We start from the raw sequence: 27,069 nt of genomic DNA on the forward strand, positions 1-27,069 counted from the left end.
TTAGAAATTCTATGAAGTTCATTGGTACTATACCACGGAGGCAACTTCAGAATCATTTTCAGAATTTTATTTTGAATCCTCTTAAGTGCCTTCTTTCTGGTATTGCAACAACTAGTCCATATTGGCACAGCATACAACATGGCAGGTCTAAAAATTTGTTTGTAAATCAAAAGTTTGTTCTTAAGACAAAGTTTTGATTTTCTGTTTATAAGTGGATATAGACACTTAATATATTTGTTACATTTGGCTTGAAGGCCTTCAATGTGATTTTTAAAAGTTAATTTTTGATCTAGCAGAAGTCCTAAATATTTTGCTTCGCTAGACCAATTAATTGGAACCCCACTCATAGTGACAATGTGTCTGCTAGAAGGTTTCAAATAAGAAGCTCTCGGCTTATGTGGGAAAATTATAAGCTGAGTTTTGGAAGCATTCGGGGAAATTTTCCATTTTTGCAAGTAAGTGGAGAAAATATCCAAACTTTTTTGCAATCTACTACAAATGACACGAAGGCTACGCCCTTTGACTGAGAGACCTGTGTCATCTGCAAACAAAGATTTTTGACACCCTGGTGGTAAATCAGGTAAGTCAGAAGTAAAATGTTATACAAAATGGGCCCCAGTATGCTGCCTTGGGGACACCAGCCCTTACAGGTAATCTATCAGATTTAGAATTCTGATAGTTTACCTGCAGTGAGCGATCTGATAAATAATTTTGGATCAGTTTAATAATGTACAGAGGAAAATTAAAATTCATCAATTTTACAATCAAACCTTCATGCCAAACACTGTCAAATGCTTTCTCTATATCAAGAAGAGCAACTCCAGTCGAATATCCTTCAGATTTGTTGAGCCGAATTAAGTTCGTAATTCTTAATAACTGATGAGTGGTTGAATGCCCATGGCGAAAACCAAATTGCTCATCAGCAAAAATAGAATTGTCATTAATATGAACCATCATTCTATTTAAAATAATCTTTTCAAACAGTTTGCTTATTGAAGAAAGCAAACTGATTGGGCGATAACTAGAACCCTCAGCTGGATTTTTGTCCGGCTTCAAAATTGGAACAACTTTGGCAATGCTAATATCATCTTCCAAACTTGGACGTACATGTTCATGATAGCATTAGAACATGTACGTCCAAGTTTGGAAGATGATATTAGCATTTCCATATCAATGTAAATCGTTTAACTTCACGTAGAAGTAATACACACGAAATCATTAATTTAGACAACTTTGGCGTTTTTCCATTTATCTGGGAAGTATGCCAATTGAAAACATTTGTTAAATAAATTATTTAACCAAAAAGGATAAAGAGCTCTCAGGAAGTTTTTTGATAAGTATGTAGAAAATACCATCATCACCCGGGGCTTTCATATTTTTAAATTTTCTAGTAATAGATCTCACTTCATCCAAATTAGTTCCCAACGAATGGTCAAAAACATTCTCTTGATTGAGAATGCCTTCGAAGCTCCGTGTAACCTGATCCTCAATTGGACTAATGAGACCTACACACAAAGAAATTTCATTGGTATTATTAAAAAAACCATTGGTAAAAACAAAAAGTTGCGTTGGTTCTTTTTCGTAGAGAGTTGTGTATGTTCAAGACAAAAGTCAACAAACTGTTAATAAAAAAAGTTGATAGCCACCAGTTACCCACCCCTAAAATAAAAGTTTATGAACTTTTGAAATAAATTGTCAAACTGTCAAACCTAAATAATGACACTGTTAAGAACAAAAATGTTTTTTTTTCAGTAAATTTCCCATAACCACCCCTTTCTCCCTCCCTTTTTCTATTTCTGATTTCACATGTAAATAACTTATTGCACAGTTTGTTTTTGGAAAATATTTATTAATGTTATGTCCTTATTTGATTGATGAGCCAATGGGCAGAGCTAGCAATGGGGGCCCCATATTAGTATAGATGCGTAAGCCATTTCCACTTCGATAGTGGGCGAAACGGTCAGGACCTGGTACATAAAAAAAAGTAGACAAAGAAAATTGGTGGGTTATCAGCAAAGCTGATGTACAAATAAAACACCAGTGTTTCGAAAACTTACCTTTGTTGTCGCCTTAACTGCGATGGCAGCAAGATAATCCTTGTTGGAATGAACAATGGTAGGCAGGGCTAAACATGAAATCCAGGTCGTCTGGCAACGGCAAACAATTGCTGGAACGAAACATAAGCTCATTATGTATAAGCATATACAATTCTCCAGTAGAATTAGAAGCAGGGACTTATTAGCAGGGATTATTAGTCCCTGATTGGAAGTACTTACTTGCGCCAATATGGCAGAAGGGAAATATTCCAGAGTTTCATCCCGAACGTCATCTCGCATTGGCTGGATTCAATCGGTGGATTCCTAGATTCCTCTGGAATGTTTACGGTGAATACAAGAACACCGGAATGGTGCTGGATCAGATCCCTGATCCTTTACACAATTTTCGCCGGATTGCAGCTGCACAAGCTGCACAAAACAAAAACTGACACGAGCAGTTGCTGGCACTTGCAAAATAAAACATATTTTTATTTGATTATTTTGGCAGTTGTATCAAAAAGTGCAACTTTTAAACGTACACTCTAAATCGTGAAAAATCACTTTGAAAATAAATAAATCATTTTCGCACATGAAAATTAAACTTTTATTTTCAATAAAATTGAATACTTTTCAAATCAAAAGTGCAAAATATTTAATAGAACCATGTTTGTTCTTTCTGTGTAGACTAAAATTGTGGGCACTCTCGAACTGCTGAGCAAGTTTTTGAGCCTTTTCGCCATTTGTTAATACAATTTTATTTCCCTCTTTAAGCGCTGGAATTGGCTTTTGAGGTTTTTTAAGAATTTTCGTTAATTTCCAAAAGGGTTTCGAACTAGGATCCAACTTCGAGACATTATTCTCAAAGTTGGTATTTCTCAGAATAGCGAAACGTTTTTTAATTTCATTTTGCAAATCTCGCCAAATAACTTTCAACGCGGGATCGCGAGTTCTTTGGTATTGCCTTCGCCTCACATTTTTAATTGAAAGTAGAGCTGATTGGATTAAAAATGGCTTCTTGTGAGATTTCAAATGTCACAGGAAGGTGACCAGAGTCAAAGTCAGCATGAGTTACCAATTGGCCACACAGCTGACTTGAATCCGTTAAAACCAAATCAATTGTCGAAGGATTTCGAGTGGATAAAAAACAAGTTGGGCCATTGGGATATTGAATAGTATAATATCCCGCAGAACAATCTTCAAATAAAATGTTGCCGTTGGAATTGCTTTGAGCATTATTCCATGGACGGTGTTTGGCATTGAAGTCACCAATTACGAAGAATTTTGATTTGTTGCGAGTCAGAATTTGAAGATCAGCTTTCAACAAATTCTTTTGCTGCCCATTGCATTGAAAAGGCAAATAGGCTGCAATGAAGGAAAATTGACCAAAATTTGTTTCAACAGAAACTCCCAAGGTTTCAAAAACTTTGGTTTCAAACGAAGAAAATAATTTATGTTTGATACGTCTATTAATGACAATGGCGACCCCACCACAGGCGCTGTCAAGACGATCATTTCTGTAGATGAAATAATTTGGATCTCGTTTAATGGAGAGTCCTGGTTTTAAATAGGTTTCAGTTATAATGGCAATATGCACATTATGAACTGTTAGGAAATTGAATAATTCATCTTCCTTACCCTTTAGAGAGCGGGCATTCCAATTTAGAACTTTCACACAATTATTTAGATCCATTAAAACGGAGTCCGATAACAATTTTTTGTGTGTACTTTATACCAACCTGAACAGCTTCTGGTATGGTATTTGCTTTGAACATTGCATCAATCATGTGATGCAATTGTTCAGTTAAAAAATCAAAGTCGGAAGCAGTCATGCTACCTGAATCGGCAACATGACCCTCATTTTCCGTTGGGACATGGGTATAAACCTCATTTTGAGAAGAGAAATTTTGTCTACCAGCAGCGATGTTTGCATACGTAGGTACATTCGAAAAAATGGAATTTACTGAAGTGCTTGCTACCCGTTCACGAGCGGCAAAATTTGTTTGTGAATTGTGGTGGGTATGAATTGCTCGACCGGTAACCGGTTTCGAAATTTGAGCGTTTGAAAAATTTCTACCCGTCTAATCTGGGATCCGATTGGAATTTCCCGTCATCAATTTTGCACGGGAATTCAAAACTTTTTTGCGTGAAGGGCATTCCCAGAAATTGGATTTATGATTGCCCCCACAATTTGCGCACTTAAATTTATTGGAATCTTCTCTCACAGGACATGCGTCCTTGGCGTGAGAGGTTCCACCACAAATCATGCATTTAGCATCCATCCCTAGTAACATTTTGGTTTTATATTGGTTTTATAACACTCTTGTAGATTAAATTATGGTCTTCAAGAGCGTTATAAAACTCAAAATGTTACTTGGGATGTGACAATGTTTGGTTCCATGACCCCACTTTTGGCACTTACGGCACTGGGTGGGGTTTTGGAAATTTCCCCCAGGTCTGCGGAAATGTTCCCATGTAACACGGACATGAGACATAATACAGGCCTTTTCCAAACTTTTCATATTATTTAGTTCACTTTTGTTAAAATGAACTAAATAAAATTCTTGAGAAATGCCCTGGGAAGTACCAGAATGGGATTTCTTTTTCATCTTAATTACTTGGACTGGTGAAAATCCAAGTAATTGAGAAATTTCAATTTTAATCTCATCCAGTGATTTGTCATCACTGGGCAGACCTTTCAAGACGACTTTGAACAATCGCTCAGTTTTGTCGTCGTATGTGAAGAATTTATGGCGCTTCTCAGTTAAATACTGAAGAAGACGTTTGCGATCGTCAAAGGATCCCGGCAAAACGCGGCAGTCACCCTTCCTAGCAATCTGAAATGAAACATTGATCCCCTGAAGGTTACTCAAGATTTCATTCCGAAAGCCAGAAAACTCGGCAACAGATACCACAATTGGCGGAATCCTTTGCTTTTTCGCATGAATCGAATCACCTGGGCTAAAGGTAGATTCGATTTGCTCAATTTCATCATTAATCAAATCGAACTGATTGCTCAGTTCGTTCGATAGGAGAAGAAACAACACGCAAGAAAATTGACCCCTTAAATGTATGTGTAATTTCTCATACTTTTCTAAAAGACGCCTTCTCATCAAATTTATTTGATTCTAATGACCACCATACGTCCGGCACATACCTTGTATTTGACAAACTACTGAATTAAACTTGCTTGCTACAATATTATTCAGTTTTTGACGTTTTTGTTTTGGTTGTTCAATCATTGGCATCCTCGCGTTATTGTTCGTCGCTTAGCAGTATCGGTCTCTCATTCGGTGTTTTCCGGTAAAAATACGGATTGTCCAGCGCGTTTACAATACACAGAAGATCGGGGAAATGAAGTGCATAGTACCGTCCTGTAGAAATGACTTTCACGACGTTTCGAAGTTGGCCTATTCCAAACACGAATTCCCGAAGGAAACCGAAAGGAGGCTTCAATGGATAAGGTGTATAGCTGCGAGAGATCAACAAATTGTTCACCAAGCTATCAATTTCAAAAAAGCTTTGATATGCTCAGATCACTTCTCTCCGGATTGCTATAGGGATACGCCAGTAAGGAAAATTCTTCTGAAGACAGCCATACCAACACTGTTTGGAAATGAAGTTTTAAAACTCAGGTAAGTAATGTTTATATGATGTAACGATCAAATTTTGAAGGAGTCCTTTTATAGAAACATTTCGGCCGTTGCGGACATTGAAGATCATGAGCGATTTCGTCGGAGAAATGAGAAAATTCCATGCCATCGAAAAACCATTTCAACGGATTACAATGACGAACGAGGTATACCCGAATCAAGCGCAGATCAGTCGCAGCATGACTTTCGTATCAATCGCAGCAGGACAATACGCTACATAGGAGATCTTTCTGGGAACCTTACGGGCGAACAATTATCAGCTGCTGCACCAAAAATACGCTCTCAATTTTCAAAAAAAACCAGCGTACAATTAAAAGATTGCGCGCCCAATATAAAAGGATGACTAATAAGATAGTAAGCATGGAACAGCTGATGGAAAAACTTAGAAGTAAGCAACTGGTGGATGATTGGGAGAACAGCCCGCTTCAGGTAAATTTAATGGATTGACGAGCAGCAATTGCTATAATAAAAAGCTTTTGAATGGAAACATTTCAAAACATTGTTTACCTTATATTTATTTTGATAATTAGTGTATTATGATTGCTATGTTATGGGCCTTTTCACGAGACGTTTAAAAACAGCTGATTTTATCGTCAATTGATAGTTCTTCTATGAAAGTGACAGCTTCGGACTTGCAGGCCTGTTCAGCGGTTGTAAACAAGTGCAGTCTCGGCAGTGTCACATGAAAAGGCCTATATTCTTGTTTTATCGAAAAATGAATGAGGTTGTGAATAAATTGTTTTCTCTAGTAAATATTCTTTTGTATTTCTTTTATTTCTTTGTTTTGTAAACTAGGGATTCAATGGTCGAAATGACATATTTGAGGAGCTCCGTAGTAGAAGGAGAGGATTTCCTTTCAGTGATAAGTTGCGCAAGTTTGCTACCACTCTTCATTTTCATTCTCCGAGAGCGTATGACTACGTACGGCGTATTTTCCAAAATAGGCTTCCACACTGTCGCACAATATCCAGATGGTACGTTAACGTAGATGGAGAGCCTGGTGTAACTGGTCAAGCATTGACTGCTTTACGAAGAAAAGTCCAGGAGAAAACAGTTCAAGGGAAACAACTGCTTGCCTGCTTGTTGATGGACGAGATGGCTATTCGTCAACAGGATACGTGGAACGAACAAACCAAACGATTCGATGGCACTGTTAATCACGGTGGCCTAACATCATGTGATGATAATGTAGTACCGGCGAAGGAGGCATTAGTTTTCATGCTGTCGGGTGTAGATGAAGCATGGAAAGTACCCATTGCTTACTTTTTAATAACCGGTTTAAAGGCAGAGAACAAGAAAGAGATAGTTAACACCGTGCTAAATAATCTCCACGAAGTGGGAGTTAAGGTCATTGCGTTCACTTTTGATGGTACCAAATCAAATATTGCGACTGCCAATGCTCTTGGTTGTGACCTACGTACCAACTCATTGAGTATGAAATCCAGTTTCACGCATCCATGTGGAGCATACGATGTGCATGTGTTGCTGGACGTAGTGCACATGATGAAGTTGGTACGGAATACACTACATTCCCAGAAAATTCTGATATCTGAAAACGGTGCTGTAAGTTGGGAGTATATTGAAAGATTAAACGCTTACCAAAATGGAAAGGGGATTAAACTTGCGAGAAACCTTACCGACAAGCATGTGTACTTTGAAAACAACAAAATGAAGGTTGTCCTTGCCGCCCAAACGCTTAGCGAAAGCAGCTGCAGCTGGTACAATAGAAGAACACTAGAATTGATTGTTCCTCAATAAAATGTATTGTAATTTAATGATATTTTAATGTAATTCTATTGTATTTTCTATTCGGGAGGGACTAATTAGTTCCTGGCGAAAGCGTGGCATCGGCACTTGAAACTTTAGCTACCCTGGAATCTGAATTTGAAAATTGTGGACCCACTATTGTGTTTGTATGGATGTTCAATAATTTGTTCGATGTTATGAACAGCATGAGCAGTGATGCGCACGGATTCAAAAGACCTCTCAGTGTTGGAAATATGGAGCAAGTCAGAAAGATTTTCGGAAGTATGAAACAATACATCAACAACTTGAAGTTACAAGATGGTACACCGATATTACAATCAATCAACAGGACTGGCTTTCTTGGTTTCATTGTAGCAATAGAATCTTTTTCTCAGATATATCTGGAGTATACTTTGAATGATCCTCTTTTGCCTATCATATATACCTATCGATTCAGTCAGGATCATTTAGAAATATTCTTCGGAGCCATTCGATCAAAAAGTGGTTCAAACAATAATCCCAACGCGAGCCAATTTCGCGCAAGCTATAAGCGAATGCTCAATCATATCGAAATTGACAGTTCTGATTACGGAAATTGTACCGATTTCAACACAACCCCCTTCTAGACTGTACCTGCCGCAATTCTAAACCTATTGATTCTGTGCAGTTCCCGGAAGTAGATGTGGATCAAAACTTACAAGAGGAATGGGAAACGTTTCGTTGCGATGATATCACGGATTTTGCTGTGCAAAGTACCGCTAGAAAGATTCATTCCAAGATTGTATCGAAAATCGTGTGCGAGCAATGCTGTGAGATTATCACGTTAATAGACACACTTGTTCTCATCTGCAAAGCGGCACATTTCGAATTCAGGGTAGGTGGTAGATTGCATTGTACACAATTCTGGAAATAATGCTTTACTTATTTTCAGGTTTTGGTCGGATCTAACCGGAATGTTGACGTTGGCAAACATTTCGATGATCTAGTGGAAAACGCTGTTATACGGAGTGCATATAGCATGGATTTACTTCTACCCTGCAGTGCAGACCACCAACTGCACTTACTTCGAGTAGTATCAAAAACTTATTTACATCATATGTCCTCGGAGTATGCCAAAGGAATTACTGAGTTCAAACCGTCTAATACTAATGACACACTGATGGTATTCGTACCATGGTACAAGTTGTACCACAGGTGTGTCACCTTGTACCATGCTGGTACAACGTGGAAAACCATGGTACAATATGTACTAGGGTACATAACCGTGGTATACCACGGTCCTTGTACCACCAGTGTGTCTTTAGTATAATCGCCAGAAGCTTACAAAATTAATTCTTTTTGCAGGAAACTGAATGTTCTGTATTTCGTTTTTTATACATTGCTGAAGATTGCCGTTACATGAAATAATGTTTCGACAACTTTCGATTATTTGCTTATATATTATTGTCGGCGTAGCACCAACTTAGAATTCGGAAGTCCGGACTTCCGAACCGAACTTTCTTCCGAAGTTTTATCTGTCAAACTAATGGATGCGTTGTTTAGCGCATCTTTAGGGGAATCCAGCGCACTACTTCCGAAGTTGGAAAAGTTGCCTGTATCTGGAGAAAAATCCAACTTCGGTATAAAAAGCGGTATAAATTTATTCCGGATACACAATAACACTATAGTCTATAGAGAACTAAGTCACGTTGAATAAAATAAAAGGTTCATGAAGCTCTCGATTTGGTAACTCCATTTCGAGAGCTGCAACCAATATTAGGTATTTCCTAAATTTTTTTTCTAATCGTACTAGTCCATCACAGCAATGTATTTGCGCAATTCTTTCTTCCGTTTTATCCAAGAACTGCTGAAACGGCTGAAACCACTGAAACAAACTACCAAATTGTCCGAAATTGTCTGTAGTTTATGTTAATGCTTTCTTACCTACTGGAAACAATAAATCTTGTGATAATTTCGGTAATTTGCATGTTTATCTACTATTCTCAGGATTCTCAGGGAGTGGGAGGTTTGCGAACCAAAACATGACGCCAAAACAAACAAGTTAAACAAACAGATTTTGACAGTTCGCTGTCACTGACACCGGACGGTATTCACTATACCGTCCGTGGACATGGTGGCGATTGTCAAACTGCTTATGGTTGTATGGGACGCCAGGGGGGTGGGGTTGGCACATGAATTGAATGGCCTTTTTTGTTTGAGTGAATGTCAACATTAGATTTAGAAGGAATATCTGAAGTCTCCAGCTTCCTTCTATTTTTTCCGCGCTTGGGCAGGATGGTCTTGAAACCTTGTTTCTTTGAAGGAAGTGGAGAATTCAGAGACTCCCCCTTCCTAGGGTGACCATATGGTATCCTAAAGGAGGACATGTCTTCCTTTTTTATTAAAAATCAAATGTCCTTCTTTTGCGCTAAAATGTCCTCCTTTTTGGAAATTTTGAAGAAATTATTAACTTTTTCTGTAGAAGTTCTAGTTTAATAAACAATACTGCAACAGAGATCCATTCTTGCACACATTTGCGTTTTTTGGTTTCTTATATATGGTCGGGGTTCAACCAAACCGCACCAAGCGGCTTCTTGACTAACTTGTGATGTTTTGTTCGTGAAAGGAAAACGGAAATCATTTCATATCAATTCTTCTGTACATTTGGTGAAGGATATTCTCAATTATGGGGTTGAGAGATAGCCGATACGATTTATGATCAATTATATTTGTTAAACGGAATCTTGGGCAGAAAAATTGGATTTTTTGTTGGCGCTTGGTGCGATTTGGCAGAACCCCGGCCATATGAAACATTTCCCTTTAAGTTTTCGAATAAAATCAATGTAAATATCGAAAACTTGACGTTTAAATATTTGCTCCCGTGATTTTTTTCTTCGTTCGGGCCACTTGGCGGTTTTTTTTGCAGTTTCTTCTGAAAGTGAAAAGAAAATGCTCCATTGCAGCATGCTGGTCATTTTTGGATTATAGGTTATACGGCATTTTTTTTTTCGGTTGATTTTCGCATTGCGTGACGTTCTCTCCCGATCCGTACGAAAGATGACCAGTGCGTTTGAGGTCATAATCGGGAACCATATAGACAGGAAACCGACCTGATCTAGCCACGAGAGCCGTAGTTTGTGTAACACGGATTTCTTAAAAATTCGGTTACTATTTATTCATCCACTTAGAATTCATTTGTTGATCAAAACCATTATCATATCAGGGGGGAAGGAGAATTTAATTTCTTTTTGCTCTTTTTTCGCTTCAGAGAGCGAGCAAAGGCGCTTAAACCTAGGCTATTAGCCAGGGCAAGGCTAATACCTTCGCCCCATCCGAGGAAAATCATCGGCAAGGATAATGGAGTGACATAAATTTCTTAGCAAAGTCACTCCCAACGTATTTCCACAAATTTTCTATCATTTGCTTATAATGATACTCCTAAACCACATACCCTACCCACCATCCAATTCCTTGACATCTTTGAGGGCGTCGGTGAGTCGCTGGCCTCTCGTTAAGTAGATGTCATATCATCATTTCCTTCCCTTTCCTAGTAACGGAGAAGATGGGCGTGGCCGGCAATGATAGCTTTCATGTTTTATCATTTTGGACCCCCAATTGGATTTCCATTGAATCCCAAATGGAAATCCATAAGCAATTGGGGTAAGAAAGGTAAAGAATATACATGACAACTATCAGTATGCAATCTACGAAATACTCCGTTACAACGCAACGCAACGCAACGCAACGCAAAATCAATGTAAATATCGAAAATTAATTGCGCGAGTTACAGTACCACTGGTGTCGAAGATATCAGAAGAATCGGAATTGTGAAAAATGCAAATCTTTCTCAAACATTTCTACACGTAAACACCCATCGAATTGCTATTGGAACGCATCGTACGGTACGTTTCTTGAATATGTGAGGCAAAGAACAGCCGACATCTATTAGTTATCTGTTATCTATTGCTAAATGTTCAGAATTGTATGTGATGAAATTTTCTTGTTAAAATTCTGTGGAATATCGTTGAAAATGGCAACATAATATTGTCGCGCTCTTCTTAAACGCTCAACTCTTCGCGGTGATAACGCGCAACCAAAGATTGCGCAGCAGCGCGCCCATAAGCTTTTATGCAACTTACACACCAGTCAAGCAATTTGACGAACATTGACTCCGCCCCCAAGAAAACGCTTCGGTTGCTGCTTTGTTTGAACGTGTGTGGAGTTGTTCGAACAACCATTTGACAGTTGGCGGCTCGGTTGGAAAAAATTAAAGGGTTCATTCACAAATTACATAACGCAAAATTTGGCCATTTTCAACCCCCACCCACCCCCTCGTAACGTTTTTTGTATGAAAGGGTTTTGAAAATTGTATGGGCCGTAACGCTCTGGCAGGTACCCTCCCACCCCCTAAAGCGTTATGTAATTTGTGAACGGGCCCAAAACGGTTTGATTTTGGTTTGAGTTGTCGGGGTGGAGTCAAGGTTCGCCGAACATGTTTGAGAAATTCGTCCGGATATTCCTCCAGGAGTGCCTCCGGATATGCCGCCAGGAATTCTCCAAGATATTCCTCCAGGAACTATTCCAGATATTTATCCAGAAATTCGTCCAGATTTTCCTCCAGGAATTCTTCCGAAAATTCATCCAGATATTCCTTCGGATATTCCTGCACGAACTCCTCCGGATATTACTCCAGGAATTCCTTCGAATATTCTTCCAGAACATTGCTTCGGAAATTCCTCCGGATATTCCTCCAGGAAATGCTCCGGTTATTCCTTTAGGAATTCCTTCGGATATTCCTCCAGGATTTTCTCCAGGAATTCTTCCGGATATTCCTCCAGAAATTTGTCCGGATATTCCTCCATATATTCCTTCGGATATTCCTCCATATGATCCTTCGGGTTAGATGTTAGGGGTATATCCGGAGGAACGATCCGCGAACGACCCGCTCACTTCGGATGTTGCACTACTTCTGTCTGCCATCTCCGACAGTACCGATCGTCCCACCAAGTACATTCGTCGCCCACGGTGTCTCATTTAACGGGAAAAGGTATTTTGACAACAAGGTAAATTTGTCGTTTAAATGGTCCTTAAATATATAGAGTTCTGAAGAAAAATATGCCAATGAAGGAAACAATTTTCTTTTTGTTCAAGATTAAAACTCCTCTCTTCGATAGCAATAAACGTCCTCTTTTTATTATGCCTATTATTAATTATTACGTAACTTGCATAAATGCTGTAGAATTGCTTATGACTCCTAAAAATAGTTTTTCAATGTGAATCTAAAACGAGGGTAAGCCTTATTGAGATTAACTCACAGTAGATCATTAGTGTTTGTATAATACCTATCAGTTTTGTTGTCGTTAATCCTAGTTTAGAGATTTTCCTTGCTTCGGCAGCTGAAGACGACGATATTTTTTTTTCGAAGACAGATAAATAGTAAAACCGATAGAAAATTTGCTAAGATCGAACTAAGCTGCGCCAGTATCCAAATTTGTATTATTTCGATTATATCTACTAAGACTGTATCGGAATATGGAAGTTTTAGAATGTTTTTGTTATTCAATCGGAAGATGTTCTCTCTACTATAAATCTAAAATAAACTGATAGTTTTGAGCACTAGTCGTCATGTGGTAAATATAGCTATGTTCATTATGATACTGTTCTAACTAGATTTTTGTATTTCACTGGATAAATTTGCGTTTATGTAACCATGAATTATCATTGCATTACTTTGTAGTCACAACCAGCTTGCAACATTCGTTTACCTATTGTTACGTGTTAGAATTCTGCGTCTTGCATCCTACGGTTCGACAGAAAGTATTAAAGTGAACGGAATGTGGGGCGTAAATAATTATCAAAATGCCATTTTTTGCACAAGAATAAACAAGTGACTTCATGATGTTTTGTTACAATAAACAACTAAAAGCGAGATTCATTCAATCGAAGGTGTTTACTACAATCATTGTTCGTCCGACCCATAAATCATTCGATTAACCGACTTCATTTATAAAACTTTAGACCTTAGAAAAAAGCTTGAAGTGTCAATGATAATAAAGGTTGGAGTTATCTACTGCATGAAATCGATCCTAAGCTTCTACAATAAGAAACAAAATTTCACTAGAATTATTCAATTGGAACTCACGAAAATCTTACTTCAACAATAAAGAGAAACTATTAAAGCCTATCAAAGCTAGTAACAAAGCGCATGAGTTAGCACGTTTGTAGAAATAGTGTAAACAATAAATAGTTAAATATTCTTCTGGTAAATATTTATGTGCATTATGTATTCCTACATTGAAAACAAAAAAAATATCATCCTGGCAGATACTGTCCATGCTCCTCCCTACAAATTTTTGATATGCCGAGAACGTTTCACGAGAATACAGCACGCCGTAAGGCCGTTGGAGAATTTTCCCAGTTCCGACATTGGCACGGTCTGTCGCGGAATGTCCAGCTTTTGCGAGAGAATCTGTGAACAAAACATCAAGTTAATCAATGTTTGAATGGCTGGAAGGACACGAGAAAAAATGATCTTACCGCCGCCGATTGCGGTATTTCCTCACTCAAGCGATGGATCAATGTGCCATTGGCGTACAGAACATTGGCGGCCAGTTCCTCCTGCAGCGTTAGGGTGCTGTAGGTGTAGGTGGCTTCCCGTTCGATCCGTTTCAGTATCTCCTGTGATTCTTTACTCCGACTAACGCACAGCACGTCATTGCCAGCCATGGATACGTAGTACTTGAGGTGATGATGCTCGGTCACCTGAAGCAGTTGGTTTGATGAGAAGAGCAAATCGATACAGCAAACATTAGTGAAAAGGTAAGCGGATAGCAGTAGTTAAGTAGTTCTCAAAGTGAACGGGATTACACAAACTTTTAACCAAAAATGTCTAGCATTGAAAGGCGTCAAACATATGTTTCATCAATTACAATAAAATCAAGCATGGAACAGGCATAGTCATGTAGTCATGCTTCGCAACGTACATAAAATAAGATAAAAAGCTAACCTAAACAGTTCACATTAATTCACAAGGGATATTTTATATATTTTTATATGTTTTCAGTAACACACATACTAATTTCTTAAATCGGAGAAGGGCCTACCCCTCTTCGTGGTTATCTGCCATTACACCCAATATTTTTTTTACACGGTTGGTATTCTTTAATTTACCGGTAAACCTGATTTTTCACAGCTTTCTAAATACCACCTGAATTTTCTTTAATTTTTTGTGAATTTTTTCATGGGGTTAACTCATAGTTTCTTCAACGCTGAAGGTCGTAATCAACTAAAACCCACCCGTGTAAAAAAAGAACCGGGTGTACAATTATTGGGTTGTACACCCGGTTCTTTTTTTACACGGAGTTGGAGCATGGAGTCCACGGTATATATTGGCATACAACCCAATAAGCACCAACGAATTTGTTTTATTTTTAAAATATCGATCTATCACAAGTTGCCTGGACTTATAATAAAAACAATTGTAATAAATTATGAAGCTAAAAGCATTCAAACGCGGCTTGCAGATCAAATAATAATATAAACGAAATGCGCATTTCAGCAACAAACGAACAGAACCAACAAGTCATTTAATATGTTCAACACCTGAATCACTCCATTGATCAACTCCAGCGTAATCGGACTAGCATCAAAATTCATGTCCTCTACCTAATCACAGCGATTCAGTTTGGTCGGAGCAAAGACACACAACCAGCGTGCGCGGTTAACGAAAGGGTGAAAGTAAAATAATATTTGAAAACAGAAACCGGAAACAGTTGGAACGGTTCCGTGTTAGATGGGTATCCAATTTGGTGTGGAGTTCAAATCAGGTGGAGGAAAGAAAGAGGGAAGAAGAATAAAATTGAATGCATATTACTTATTGCTAATATTGTAATGTAGAAATCGATACGATAAGTTGGACAAAGATCATTAGTCTACTTCTATACTTCTATCTAGATGGGTTCTAGTCTAGAAAGAGAGAGCGAATGAAGCTCTAATACAGTGAGCAATTGTTTCGAACGTATTTACAATCAACATGAAGTAGTGTTGTAGGCATAAACAGGATTCGTGGTTGCATACCTTGATGGGAACACACGGATACTCTGGGAATGCTGAAGCAACCGCTCGGGCTCCAGCCTCGTTGGTCCACTTGCTAAGGCCTACGAAGAATTCCCGCCCAGTAAACAGGACGTCTCCACCGTCGAGGCGAGCGTTTTGATCAGCGATTTCCGCCAACGGAAGATCCAGCTCTTTTCGAAGTACCGAACGCACCGCATCAACCTGATCAATGTAGTTAATAATTGTGATGAATTACGATACGATAAATTTCCTAGTACCAAATAGAGTAATTGAAATAGCTTATTAATAGTTTTACCTCTTTCAATCTGTTGGGATCTCCAGGTCGACAAATTAATGCAATACCATTGCACACAACCGCGCAGTCTTCAATGAATGGACACTCCGGCAGATTCTCGTCTGGGGGCAGTTCCAGTACGTCAAGTCCCAAATCGCGTAGTAATCTGACGGAAGAATGTAATAAAGCACCCGACAAATTTATGTCAGCACATCACACTCACCTCACGTAGGCCTCATGCTGAAGCTTCGCTTCTTCCAAATCGATCTCGCCTCGGGTGCGCAACGAAAGCGGAATTCTGTATAATTGGAGAAACGAACAATTGAGAATAATGCTCTCGAGGTTAATTTACCTATAAACAAATACAAAGTGGAATAGACACGTCGCACATTCTACTTTTATTTTTCTGCATACTTCCTAATATTATTGTTATTGCCTTTTACTTGATTAATTGGTTAATAGTCTCTCCAGACTACACGCCTAATTGGGTATGTTATTATGGCACAAAGCACACATCTTATTTTCATTTAATATTATATCAATTGATAAAGCTAGTAGTCTGAACAGGCTATAACACACAAACTCACACTACAGAAATGACAAAGCGCAAACAAACAAAAACATTTTTTTCTTTCAATTAGCACTCCGATTTTGGCCGGAATTTAATTTGAGTCACACCTGAGAAGTCACATCTTTCAATCGCACCAACAGAAAAATATTTAATTCAATAGTAATTGAATTAGGAAATATCTTTGATAAATCTAAGTTGTAGTGTTTAAATAAATTAAAGATGTACGCAACGCAAGGGTGTTTTGTGTCACTGATTCTATGTTAAATAATAAACTTTATATGCATTATGCATATGTTCAACGGAATTTCATATGCTCTAAATTAAGTATGAACACGTTTTCGGATTGAAATACTCTTTCGTACAAAAATGGCAATAAGAACAATCCTCTATCGACCAGACAATCTGTTAAACCAGTGAAACCTTGCCTAACTGGAATAATTGCGTAGTCTAGGGCCTCCCTGTGCCAAACGGTATGATGCATATTATCCAGTCCGGAATAGGAAGTTTTCTCAACTTCCACAGGCATACTATCAATGCAAAAATGGTATCTTGGCTTGGAAACCACGCAGTTAATACCTCCATGTCTTAGTGAAGACTAAGCTACGAGGCGGCAATGTTCTAGTGCGGGATGTGATGAAAACTTCTTCGTTTGCCTGGTTATTATGGCACATATTGGCCCATCGATTTTTTTGTTCCACAGAATAATTCATCCAAGGCCACACAAATCAGATAACTGAAGTGAAGACCATTGTAGTTCGACCATCCTTATGCAGCGTAAGCCGCAAAGGGTGACATCATTGCAATCTGGCGACCTGCCAAATCCGTTTACCGTATGTATACCCACCTAATTATAATTTACACATCCAAAACTTTCATTGGGTGACGGTGTCTTACCGGCAGGTTATTGCGTGAGTATAACGAAAAGGTGACGACATCCTCGAACAAACTTTGCTGCAGCTATCCCGGTCAATTGAGTCAATAGAATTGGTCAATAAAACTGAAATTACTAAATAGGCGGAATCCACGCCCGTTCACTTGCACCACACCCTTTCGAATCTGCACTGCGCCCAAACACCCAATCACCACTATCAAGATCAAAGTCTGTTTCTTAACAATCACCACAATCCCAATGTTTCGCGATTGCAGATACAAAATACGGACACTTCCGGTTCCGATACGCAATGACACGCTTATGCATTGACCATGAAGCTGGGAGATGTTCGTCAGATGCGAGGAATTGGTTACAAAATTTATGAATGAAAAATGACTACAACAGTTACTGTTTTTTTTTTGTTTTATGCCACCAAGCCACCAGCAATGCAACGGTATAATGCTTGACTGGCATCAATGAACTGTCACAACAAACGCGATACACCGTTATTACGAGAGGAGTTCAGTTCTACCAGGTCATTTCGGAACACCGCACAAAAAGAGACATGCACACTTATACCGATTCGATCGATTCGATGAATATGGGTTCACATCATTGGCGTAAATAAGGGGGGGGGCGATGAATATGGGTTCACATCATTGGCGTAAATAAGGGGGGGGGGGCGATGTATTCCGAAACGAAACGTCGAATGATTCTGAAGCAATTCTTCGTGGGATTCCGAAGCTAATCGTCAGCCGGATTCCTTATCGTCTAGATATCCCAACGTAGATCATTTGCAAAACGTCGAGAGACTCCGAATTAAATCTTCAAAGGATTACGAATCAAATCGCCGAAGGATTCTGATTTGTCAAGGAATTCCTAAACCCATCTTAAAACGAATATGGAGATATTCCGGAGCAAATCAACGAGAGATTCTAAAGCAAATCCTCCATGGATTTTAAAGGGTATTTTTCACAGATTCCAAAGGGTATTGCTTAACAATACTGGAAAGAATCCAGTAGGAATTCTTCTGGATTACGATTGGAATACTTCGATGAATCCGAAAAGAATTATTTAGAGATTAAAGTGAGAATTCTTCTCGGATTCTGATGAGAATCCTTCTCGGATGCTGATGGAAATCTTTCTCAGAATTCAGAAACAAGCTAATTTTTTTTCCACTCATTTCATTAAGTATGATAGAGTGAATATGAGAGATAACTCTTTAGTCTTCAAACTTTTTCGGTAATTCATTATGCTTTATGTTGAAAACTGATATCACTAATAACTAACGTATCAAATCCTAGGGGGGCTAATTTTTTTCTAGGGAGGGCTAAGCCCCCCCGAGCCCCCCCTTATTTACGCCAATGATTTACGCAATACAACGGAACGGCGACGGAAACGGAAATTTGACAGTTAACCTAAAGAGGCTGCACTCATAACAAAGAGATGAAGTGTCAAAATTGGAACAGCGCATTTGCTGTCAAATCAGTTGTTCCAATCGAGCACAAGGTTGTTAAAGCTAGGAGTATTGCGTCTCTTTGTTTTTAATCCAGGCTCGTTAAGTTAACCCATATATTTTCTGTCAAATTTGCCGTTTCCGTCGCTGTTCCGTTGTATTGCGTTTGGGGCTGAATTGTTCTAAAACTGCGGTTGCCACTTCGCCGCAAACCATCCCACAATGTGAACGGTTGAAGTCAAGACTGGTAGTTCAAAAAAGCCGCAAACAGTTTATTTTTGGTTCAATAAAAGTTAATACAATGTTCGGGCAGCAGGGACTATGTCCAAGGGCTTGACGATCCCTCCCCAGGCGAGTTGTGACGCCTGCCTAGGATGTGGTGGGGTTTGACAGTGGGCCCTGTTAAACCTCTATAAAAAGCTGCATGAATCCGCAAGTAGGCTCCGCCAAAGCGACCGTGTGCCGCTCAAAGCCCACAAGCCCAAGTCCTGGTGTTGGGTGGGACGCTAAACAGTCCTGACACGACGGCCCTCCGACGAGACAGGAGGTTTGCGCAGGCCCAATAAGCCGCCTTTAAAAACAACTATTACGAACGACATAGAAGATAATACGACTCGATACAATCGGCAACGACCTAGGCGACGAATAAAGGATCACGATTGGAAGCTTGGAACATGGAACTGCAAGTCGCTAGGCTTCGCAGGTTGCGACAGGATAATCTACGATGAATTACATCCCCGCAACTTCGATGTCGTAGCGCTGCAGGAAATCTGCTGGACAGGACAGAAAGTGTGGAAAAGCGGGCATCGAGCGGCTACCTTCTACCAAAGCTGTGGCACCACCAACGAGCTGGGAACCGGCTTCATAGTGCTGGGAAATATACGCCAACGCGTGATTGGGTGGCAGCCAATCAACGCAAGGATGTGCAAGCTGAGGATTAAAGGCCGTTTCTTCAACTATAGTATCATCAACGTGCATTGCCCACAAGAAGGGAGATCCGACGACGAGAAAGAAGCGTTCTATGCACAGCTGGAGCAGACATACGATGGATGCCCACTGCGGGACGTCAAAATCGTCATCGGTGACATGAACGCTTAGGTAGGAAGGGAGGAAATGTATAGAACGGTCATCGGACCGGATAGTCTGCACACCATATCGAACGACAACGGCCAACGATGCAAAAACTTTGCAGCCTCCCGCGGAATGGTAGTCCGAAGCACTTTCTTCCCCCGCAAGAATATCCACAAGGCCACATGGAAATCACCTAATCAAGTAACGGAAAACCAAATCGACCACGTTCTAATCGACGGTAAATTCTTCTCCGACATCACGAACGAACGCACTTACCGCAGTGCGAATATTGAATCCGACCACTACCTCGTTGCAGTATGTCTGCGCTCAAAACTCTCGACGGTGATCAACACGCGTCGGAGGCGTTCGCCGCGGCTAAACATTGGGCGGCTACAAGACGGTAGACTAGCCCAAGACTACGCGCAGCAGCTGGAAGTGGCACTCCCAACGGAAGAGCAGCTAGGCGCAGCATCTCTTGAAGATGGCTGGAGAGATATTCGATCCGCCATTGGAAGCACCGCAACCGCTGCACTATATACAACAATCAATATGAAACTGAAGATTTTTTGGTGGTTCCAGTTTCGTAAGCTATGAACGATCTTCGGTACCCAGCAGTGGAAGCGTCGCTTAAGTACATAATTTATTGATCCCCCCGTTAGAACAAATTTTAGCACTGCTGCCATAGCAATATTTTCGTAGGTTGTTTTTTCTTCAAACAAAAACAAACTACAAAAATGAAAACTGGTGGAAGCATAGACTCTCAGGCATAGACCAAAACCTACAGGACTGGTGGCCGTCCGGCAAGTCGTTCATTTGAAGTTTGCATTGCACATCTATATCTTCATGTAGGTATCTTTTGCTCTATGAATCTTAATTAGCAAAATTAAAGTTTTTTATTTCCTGTAACTCAATTGATAGATGCTGATGGTCGACATTTTCAAACTATGTTCTGTTCCGCTAATAAACTCCAGGCCATAAACACTCCGGGCTCCTCTTTTGCGCAGAGCAACTTTCTCTCAACTTATTGCTGAATTTAGCTGATAAAAAATGTTTCCAGGAGAACATTGACTACACGGTTCTGTTCTACTGCTAGCTGGACCAGAACGTTAACTGGGAACGATGAATCAAAAAGAACAATTAGAAATATACGTACCAACTCGAAACTGCGTTCTCCTTGAGGGACCACTAATACGGTTCACAAGTCTGAAGATCCGATGCACTGACTCGCGGAACTCGTTAATCCGTAAATTCAGACATAATGAGGGTTTTCGCCAATCATGAAAAACGACAGCAGACATTCTGCTTAAGTTGATGAATCGACGTTTCGATCGACGAATCGACGAATCGCAGGCGATACGGATTAGCTACCTTGGAGTATGAAGTATGCCGAACGATAAGCATGTCCTGGCTCAGCTCGCGACAGCTTCAGTTTATCTGGACCTCGAAATTACGCCGAACAATTCATTCCGTATAGAACATACCGTGATCGCAAACAGCTATCAGCGATCTGAACAAAATTGATGGTCATTTGTAAGAAATTAGCTTACGAAAAGATCTATCGTTACCCGTACATTGAATCGTATCTGCATGTGTTGACAGTGTGGTACACACAAAAAACAAACATGGTTTTAGAGAATGTTTTGCACTTTCCTATTGAAAAGTACTTCGTTTTCTTAAAAATGAAAGTAAAAATGGTTTTAGTAAAAGTAATTTTTTGATTGGAAAGTTGATTTTCTCTTGTTCGCACTGGGAAATTAAAAGTTCTCCCATTCAACCGAAAAGTTGAAAAACTGTCAAATTAATCAACGACGAACCTTTGGGCAAAAAGAGATGAAACGATTGCTCTCAATTCCATAGGCACTATAGAACATCAGGAGGTCAAAAAAATTACCCCAAATTTCATTGGATTGTCATTTGGTCCTGATTATTGATTTTTTAACCCGTACGTTAGAACAATTATTTTTACACAGGACGGTACGATGCGGTACGATGTAACAACTGGACTTCATTAATTATTATTTGTAATCGTTATAACCTGTGAAGTTGTTTTTTTTTAATTCCTTTGCATGGACTTGTCACGCTTTGCACTTCGAGTTTACGATGGCAGGCATGAAAATATTTCTCACGTTCAAAATTATATTTTGTCCATTTATTGCTTAAACATTTTTCATAGTGCCACTTTTTCGCAACTGTCACTCTCATCTCTCGCATAATTTTTATGACACCAATAAACAAAACAGGAGTAGAGTTTTGCAACCGAACATGGTTTCGGTTACGTCCTGTAGTGCTTCTGAAAATATATGGCGACGTGGCGTAGAAAGTGTCAAGATCGAAGTCCTATTCATCACACTGAACCAGATGGTAAGTCGTAGAATGGATTAAATCAATATACCGGAGAATAAACCTGTCTGTCATGAACATCGTCTTAAAGTGTTACAAAAACAAGTTCGCAGTTGGGCATTGCTTATGCTGGTACCTATTCATAGCATATCGAGGTATTTATGCAATATTCTTGCTTTTTTGCAGATGAATTGCATGTTCCGGTGGACATAAACTGGCGTCAAACAACTGCGCAATGTTGTGCCTGAAATGCGCTTCCGACGAGTGGCTACACAGAAAAAACAAACATTATTTTAACAAATATTTTAAGCTTTCTATTTAAAAAGTAGCTAGTTTTCTTGAAAATAAAAGTTCTTTTTTCGGAATCGAAAGTTTTGCTTTTGGAGAAAAAATATTTTTCGTCGGGTTCCAGTATAAATTTAAAAGTTCATCTTTTCAATCAAAAAATTGTTAAACGATCATTTCCCCAGACGAAAACATATCTTCTTTGACAGATAGTAGTTGCGCGAGAAAGAGAAGAAACATGTTTACACTGTTTGTTCTATACGTGCGCGAAAAAACAGTTCGTTGTGCAATTTAACACGGTTTTGTATGTTTGTACAAGTACGTCGAATAAAAATGGTACCCCTTAATACATCAAACATCATTGCCAGAAAACACCAAACGGTTACGATATCAAAAGGTAGGTGTATTTTTACGGTGGCAGGCGTTTTGATCATATAAATATAAGTCGAAGTACCAGGGCTAGTTGCCATTGCGATCAAAACGATATTTATGCTAGATTTCCCTTTCTTTTCTTATGCATTTATAGATACATATTATCACCGAGAGGAAATTAATGTTGCAATCCCCACAGATGACTATACGAAGCGCACCTTCATCCTGTCCAGGAGCTGAATCACGGACTGTAGGAGGTGCCGCAACTTGCACCGCCTGAGAAGTGAGGAAAAATGTTAAAAACTAATGAAATAAAATGCAAAAGATATTCATTGTTATTTGATTATTTATATTTAAGATATAAAAATGACTAAAGGGTACGAAGAGGGGAGGGGGTTTGCTTTAGTTGAAATAAGAATATTTTGCTCTATTTGTTACAGTATAAACATTTGCATTTGACAGTTCTACTATTTTATTTTGAATGTTCAAACTTTTAATTTCAGAGCGGCATACCACTTTTGAACCATGGTTGTTGAAAAAGTTTGCGTACTTTTATTTTGAACATGCGGTACTCTCTACACAGAAAAAACAAACATTATTTTAACAAATATTTTAAGCTTTCTATTTAAAAAGTAGCTAGTTTTCTTGAAAATAAAAGTTCTTTTTTCGGAATCGAAAGTTTTGCTTTTGGAGAAAAAATATTTTTCGTCGGGTTCCAGTATAAATTTAAAAGTTCATCTTTTCAATCAAAAAATTGTTAAACGATCATTTCCCCAGACGAAAACATATCTTCTTTGACAGATAGTAGTTGCGCGAGAAAGAGAAGAAACATGTTTACACTGTTTGTTCTATACGTGCGCGAAAAAACAGTTCGTTGTGGAATTTAGCACGGTTTTGTATATTTGTACAAGTCCCGGAAAAAGTACGTCGAATAAAAATGATACCCCTTAATACATCAAACATCATTGCCAGAAAACACCAAACGGTTACGATATCAAAAGGTAGGTGTATTTTTACGGTGGCAGGCGTTTTGATCATATAAATATAAGTCGAAGTACCAGGGCTAGTTGCCATTGCGATCAAAACGATATTTATGCTAGATTTCCCTTTCTTTTCTTATGCATTTATAGATACATATTATCACCGAGAGGAAATTAATGTTGCAATCCCCACAGATGACTATACGAAGCGCACCTTCATCCTGTCCAGGAGCTGAATCACGGACTGTAGGAGGTGCCGCAACTTGCACCGCCTGAGAAGTGAGGAAAAATATTAAAAACTAATGAAATAAAATGCAAAAGATATTCATTGTTATTTGATTATTTATATTTAAGATATAAAATGACTAAAGGGTACGAAGAGGGAGGGGTTTGCTTTAGTTGAAATAAGAATATTTTGCTCTATTTGTTACAGTATAAACATTTGCATTTGACAGTTCTACTATTTTATTTTGAATGTTCAAACTTTTAATTTCAGAGCGGCATACCACTTTTGGACCATGGTTGTTGAAAAAGTTTGCGTACTTTTATTTTGAACATGCGGTACTCTCTACGAAAAAGAACCAACGCAACTTTTTAAATTTACCAATGTTTTTTTTAATTTTATTAATGAATTTTCTTTCTGTGTACGAAAAAGAACCAACGCAACTTTTTAAATTTACCAATGGTTTTTTTAATTTTATTAATGAATTTTCTTTCTGTGTACATTATTCGGTCAGCGGTCATCCTGACGTGGGAGCGACAATAGAAGACAATTGTGTAAATGGATTTAAATAAATAATGAAATTAAAAAGAATTATTATGATTATTGGACGGAGGGTGAAGAATAAGCGGGTTCTTTCTGGTTAAATAAATAACTTTTAAATGAAAATATATACTCTCCTTTTCCAAAGTTTTTCTACTATTCGGATTGACAGTATACTACAATTTCGTTTTGAATGCTCGAACTTTTAATTCCAGAGCGGTATACAGCTTTTTTCCCCATGGTTGTCGTAAAAGTTGGTGTACTTTTATTTCTAATGTGCGCAACTCTCTACGAAAAAGAACCAACGCAACTTTTTATTTTAACCAACGGTTTTCTTAATTTTATTAACGATTTTTCTTTCTGTGTACGGACACTGTATATGGTCATGTCCCTTTAGGCCTTTTGTCCTTTTGTGTATTATGGCATATTTGATGGACACCAATCCTGACGATGTCCCATACATATATGTGCCACGTCACACACTGGTGGTGATGCGTTTATACTGATAAGACGTCGAAATGGAAGATGGATACGTGTTGTACTTTTACTTTTTTTCAACAGCAAACCATTTAGAAAAACAATGCCAAAGATACTTCCGAATTCGCTTCAACACATCTATTCAATTTTCTGGCGTTTTCATACGCTCTATCCGGACAACACGACGTCCGAAGTCCTTCCAGAAAATTCTCAGTATCAGTATTAGCCGTCGGATAAGTCACCTTAGGGCATTGCCGTTGCATAGACTTTCAGCGCTCTTCACGAGAGCAATTAGTGGTTTCAACAGGTTTCAAATGATAAACAATACTCAGCGGTGTACATAAACCTCTGATACCTAGGAATCTATGCGGATTGTAGAAAACAAGCCGGGATTTTTTTTTGAAGAGGGGGAATGAAGGCTTTGGCAGGTTTTGTTCTATTATTGGCAGGGGGTGTTTTACGACTGACTTGGCTCAAATTTGGCTTAAACATTCTTTGCATATCAAAGAATATTGTGGCCAAATTTCATAAAATTTGGTCGACAAAAACCCCCCTGCCAATAATAGAACAAAACCTGCCAAAGCCGTCTTTCCCCCGATTTGTAATGATTTTTTACTACATATTTCCAAAATATGTATGGAGTTGAGGTCCGTTAAAGAGCCGGACTGGAAGTTTATATAAAATGCTGATAATTACTTGCGGTCGTCTATAACGTAAATCACGGAAAAAAAAGTCTGAGAAGCGTATTAAAACTGTACTGACTGTAACCGCATATATGTCCTATATTAAAAGGAAACCGAGTAAAATGGGTAAAATGGTTGTTACAGACAGTGTAGATCTTTCATGAAATGAAAAAGTGTAACGCAGGGAGTGGTTTGAAAATAAGTAGCCGATTTTTGCATGATATGAGTTTTTCTTTTGTGATTTCTGTAATCCCCTGTAACCACAGGGGACTCAAGACTAAGCCCAAACTCAAAAAACTGCTGCGGTGCCGGAATCAGTGTCTTACTAAGTCTTCTCAATTTTATTGTAATATTCTAACTTTTTGCGGGTTTACAAGCAGATTTTATTCTATCTATCCGCAACAGGCAACCGGGAGTAAAATTTGTGCCATATTCCGCACAAAGTGCAGGCATTCTCAAAAAGCACCCCAACTACATCTATTTTCATCTGTGTTTCAGTTGCTTGGCTCGTGAAAAAAGTTTTGATATTTGTGGCTTCCGAGTTGCGATGATAATATGGGAAATCCGAATACCCGTTCGCTGTTGGGTAACATAAATTTGGCCATAATGCAATTGAGACTCTGACAGAAAAAATCAATTAATTATGAAGAATCCAGCTACAACGGGCGGTGCTTACTTCCTGATAATACTGGGCAACTTCTGGCTGCAGTTTGCACCAGCCTAGTAGGAATAGAGTATAAGAACCAGGAAAAAGCATTGGCCATCTACGAACAGGCATTTTGAAACATTTGCCACCACTGTAGCATCGAGATATAAGGCTCAGCTGTCCTTATTCAGGTCAGGTTCAGCTATCCATTCCACAAATCTCGGATTCATTGGAGATACTCTCTTCCTAGAATTGCTGTGTTGAACTTAATCTAGAATTAAAAAAAACACATAAATAAGGGAAAAAACTGGCTAGAATTGCTACAGGCCAAAATATCCCAAGAGTCGATGAATCACTTGGTTCGGTTCAACTCGAGCCAGCCGCTAACTTTATTCTTCCCTAAATCGATGTCTTGTCAGAATTTTGCTCTTCTAGTTGCGCTTGTTTTTGAATGTAAATATAAAATAAACAGCAGGATTATAACCATGACGACAGTAGAAAAATAGAACATTTGAAATTTATGTTGAAGCGTTGCTTTGTTTCACTGGGTACCGAGATATTAGTACATGGAACCATAAAATGAGTTCTAATTTGTTCTGATCCCAACATCTTGATTATTATATCTATGCTATATAGGCACGGTGGCTCCGGATCAGAGAAACGACTGGTATGACGGCGAATGTGAGCAGTTAGTTGAGGAGAAGAATGCAGCATGGGCGAGATTGCTGCAACACCGCACGAGGGCGAACGAGGCACGATACAAACGGGCGCGGAACAGATCCAAAGGTGGCGG

General features: G+C 38.9%; 1 protein-coding gene and 1 long non-coding RNA gene across 2 annotated transcripts; both read right to left on the reverse strand.

Annotated features, from left to right (window-relative positions):
- Positions 1-1,828: 1,828 nt before the first annotated feature.
- Positions 1,829-2,503, reverse strand: LOC134210807 (uncharacterized). Its single transcript, XR_009978870.1, has 3 exons — positions 2,277-2,503; positions 2,058-2,167; positions 1,829-1,967 (listed from the first exon to the last, which is right to left on the reverse strand). It is a non-coding gene; the product is annotated as an uncharacterized LOC134210807 (long non-coding RNA).
- Positions 2,504-12,577: 10,074 nt separating this feature from the next.
- LOC134226649 (N(G),N(G)-dimethylarginine dimethylaminohydrolase 1) lies at positions 12,578-17,666 on the reverse strand. The gene is made up of 6 exons (XM_062707549.1): positions 17,227-17,666; positions 15,985-16,059; positions 15,783-15,927; positions 15,488-15,688; positions 13,949-14,173; positions 12,578-13,880 (listed from the first exon to the last, which is right to left on the reverse strand). Exons 1-6 carry the CDS (start codon positions 17,265-17,267, stop codon positions 13,755-13,757), a joined length of 813 nt encoding a protein of 270 aa, XP_062563533.1. The 5' UTR covers positions 17,268-17,666; the 3' UTR covers positions 12,578-13,754.
- Between the last annotated feature and the right edge of the window lie 9,403 nt (positions 17,667-27,069).

Source organism: Armigeres subalbatus, chromosome 1, assembly GCF_024139115.2.
Source record: "Armigeres subalbatus isolate Guangzhou_Male chromosome 1, GZ_Asu_2, whole genome shotgun sequence".
NCBI lineage: Eukaryota > Metazoa > Arthropoda > Insecta > Diptera > Culicidae > Armigeres > Armigeres subalbatus.

Excerpts from the sequence above, each read along its gene's own strand:
- LOC134226649 (XM_062707549.1), bottom strand. The coding sequence starts at position 17,267 with ATGTCGTCACCTTTTCGTTATACTCACGCAATAACCTGCCG. Across the intron at positions 15,928-15,984 it reads CAGCATGAGGCCTACGTGAG|ATTACTACGCGATTTGGGAC; the intron begins GTGAGTGTGATG and ends TTCTTCCGTCAG. Across the intron at positions 14,174-15,487 it reads ATCCGTGTGTTCCCATCAAG|GTGACCGAGCATCATCACCT; the intron begins GTATGCAACCAC and ends CAACTGCTTCAG.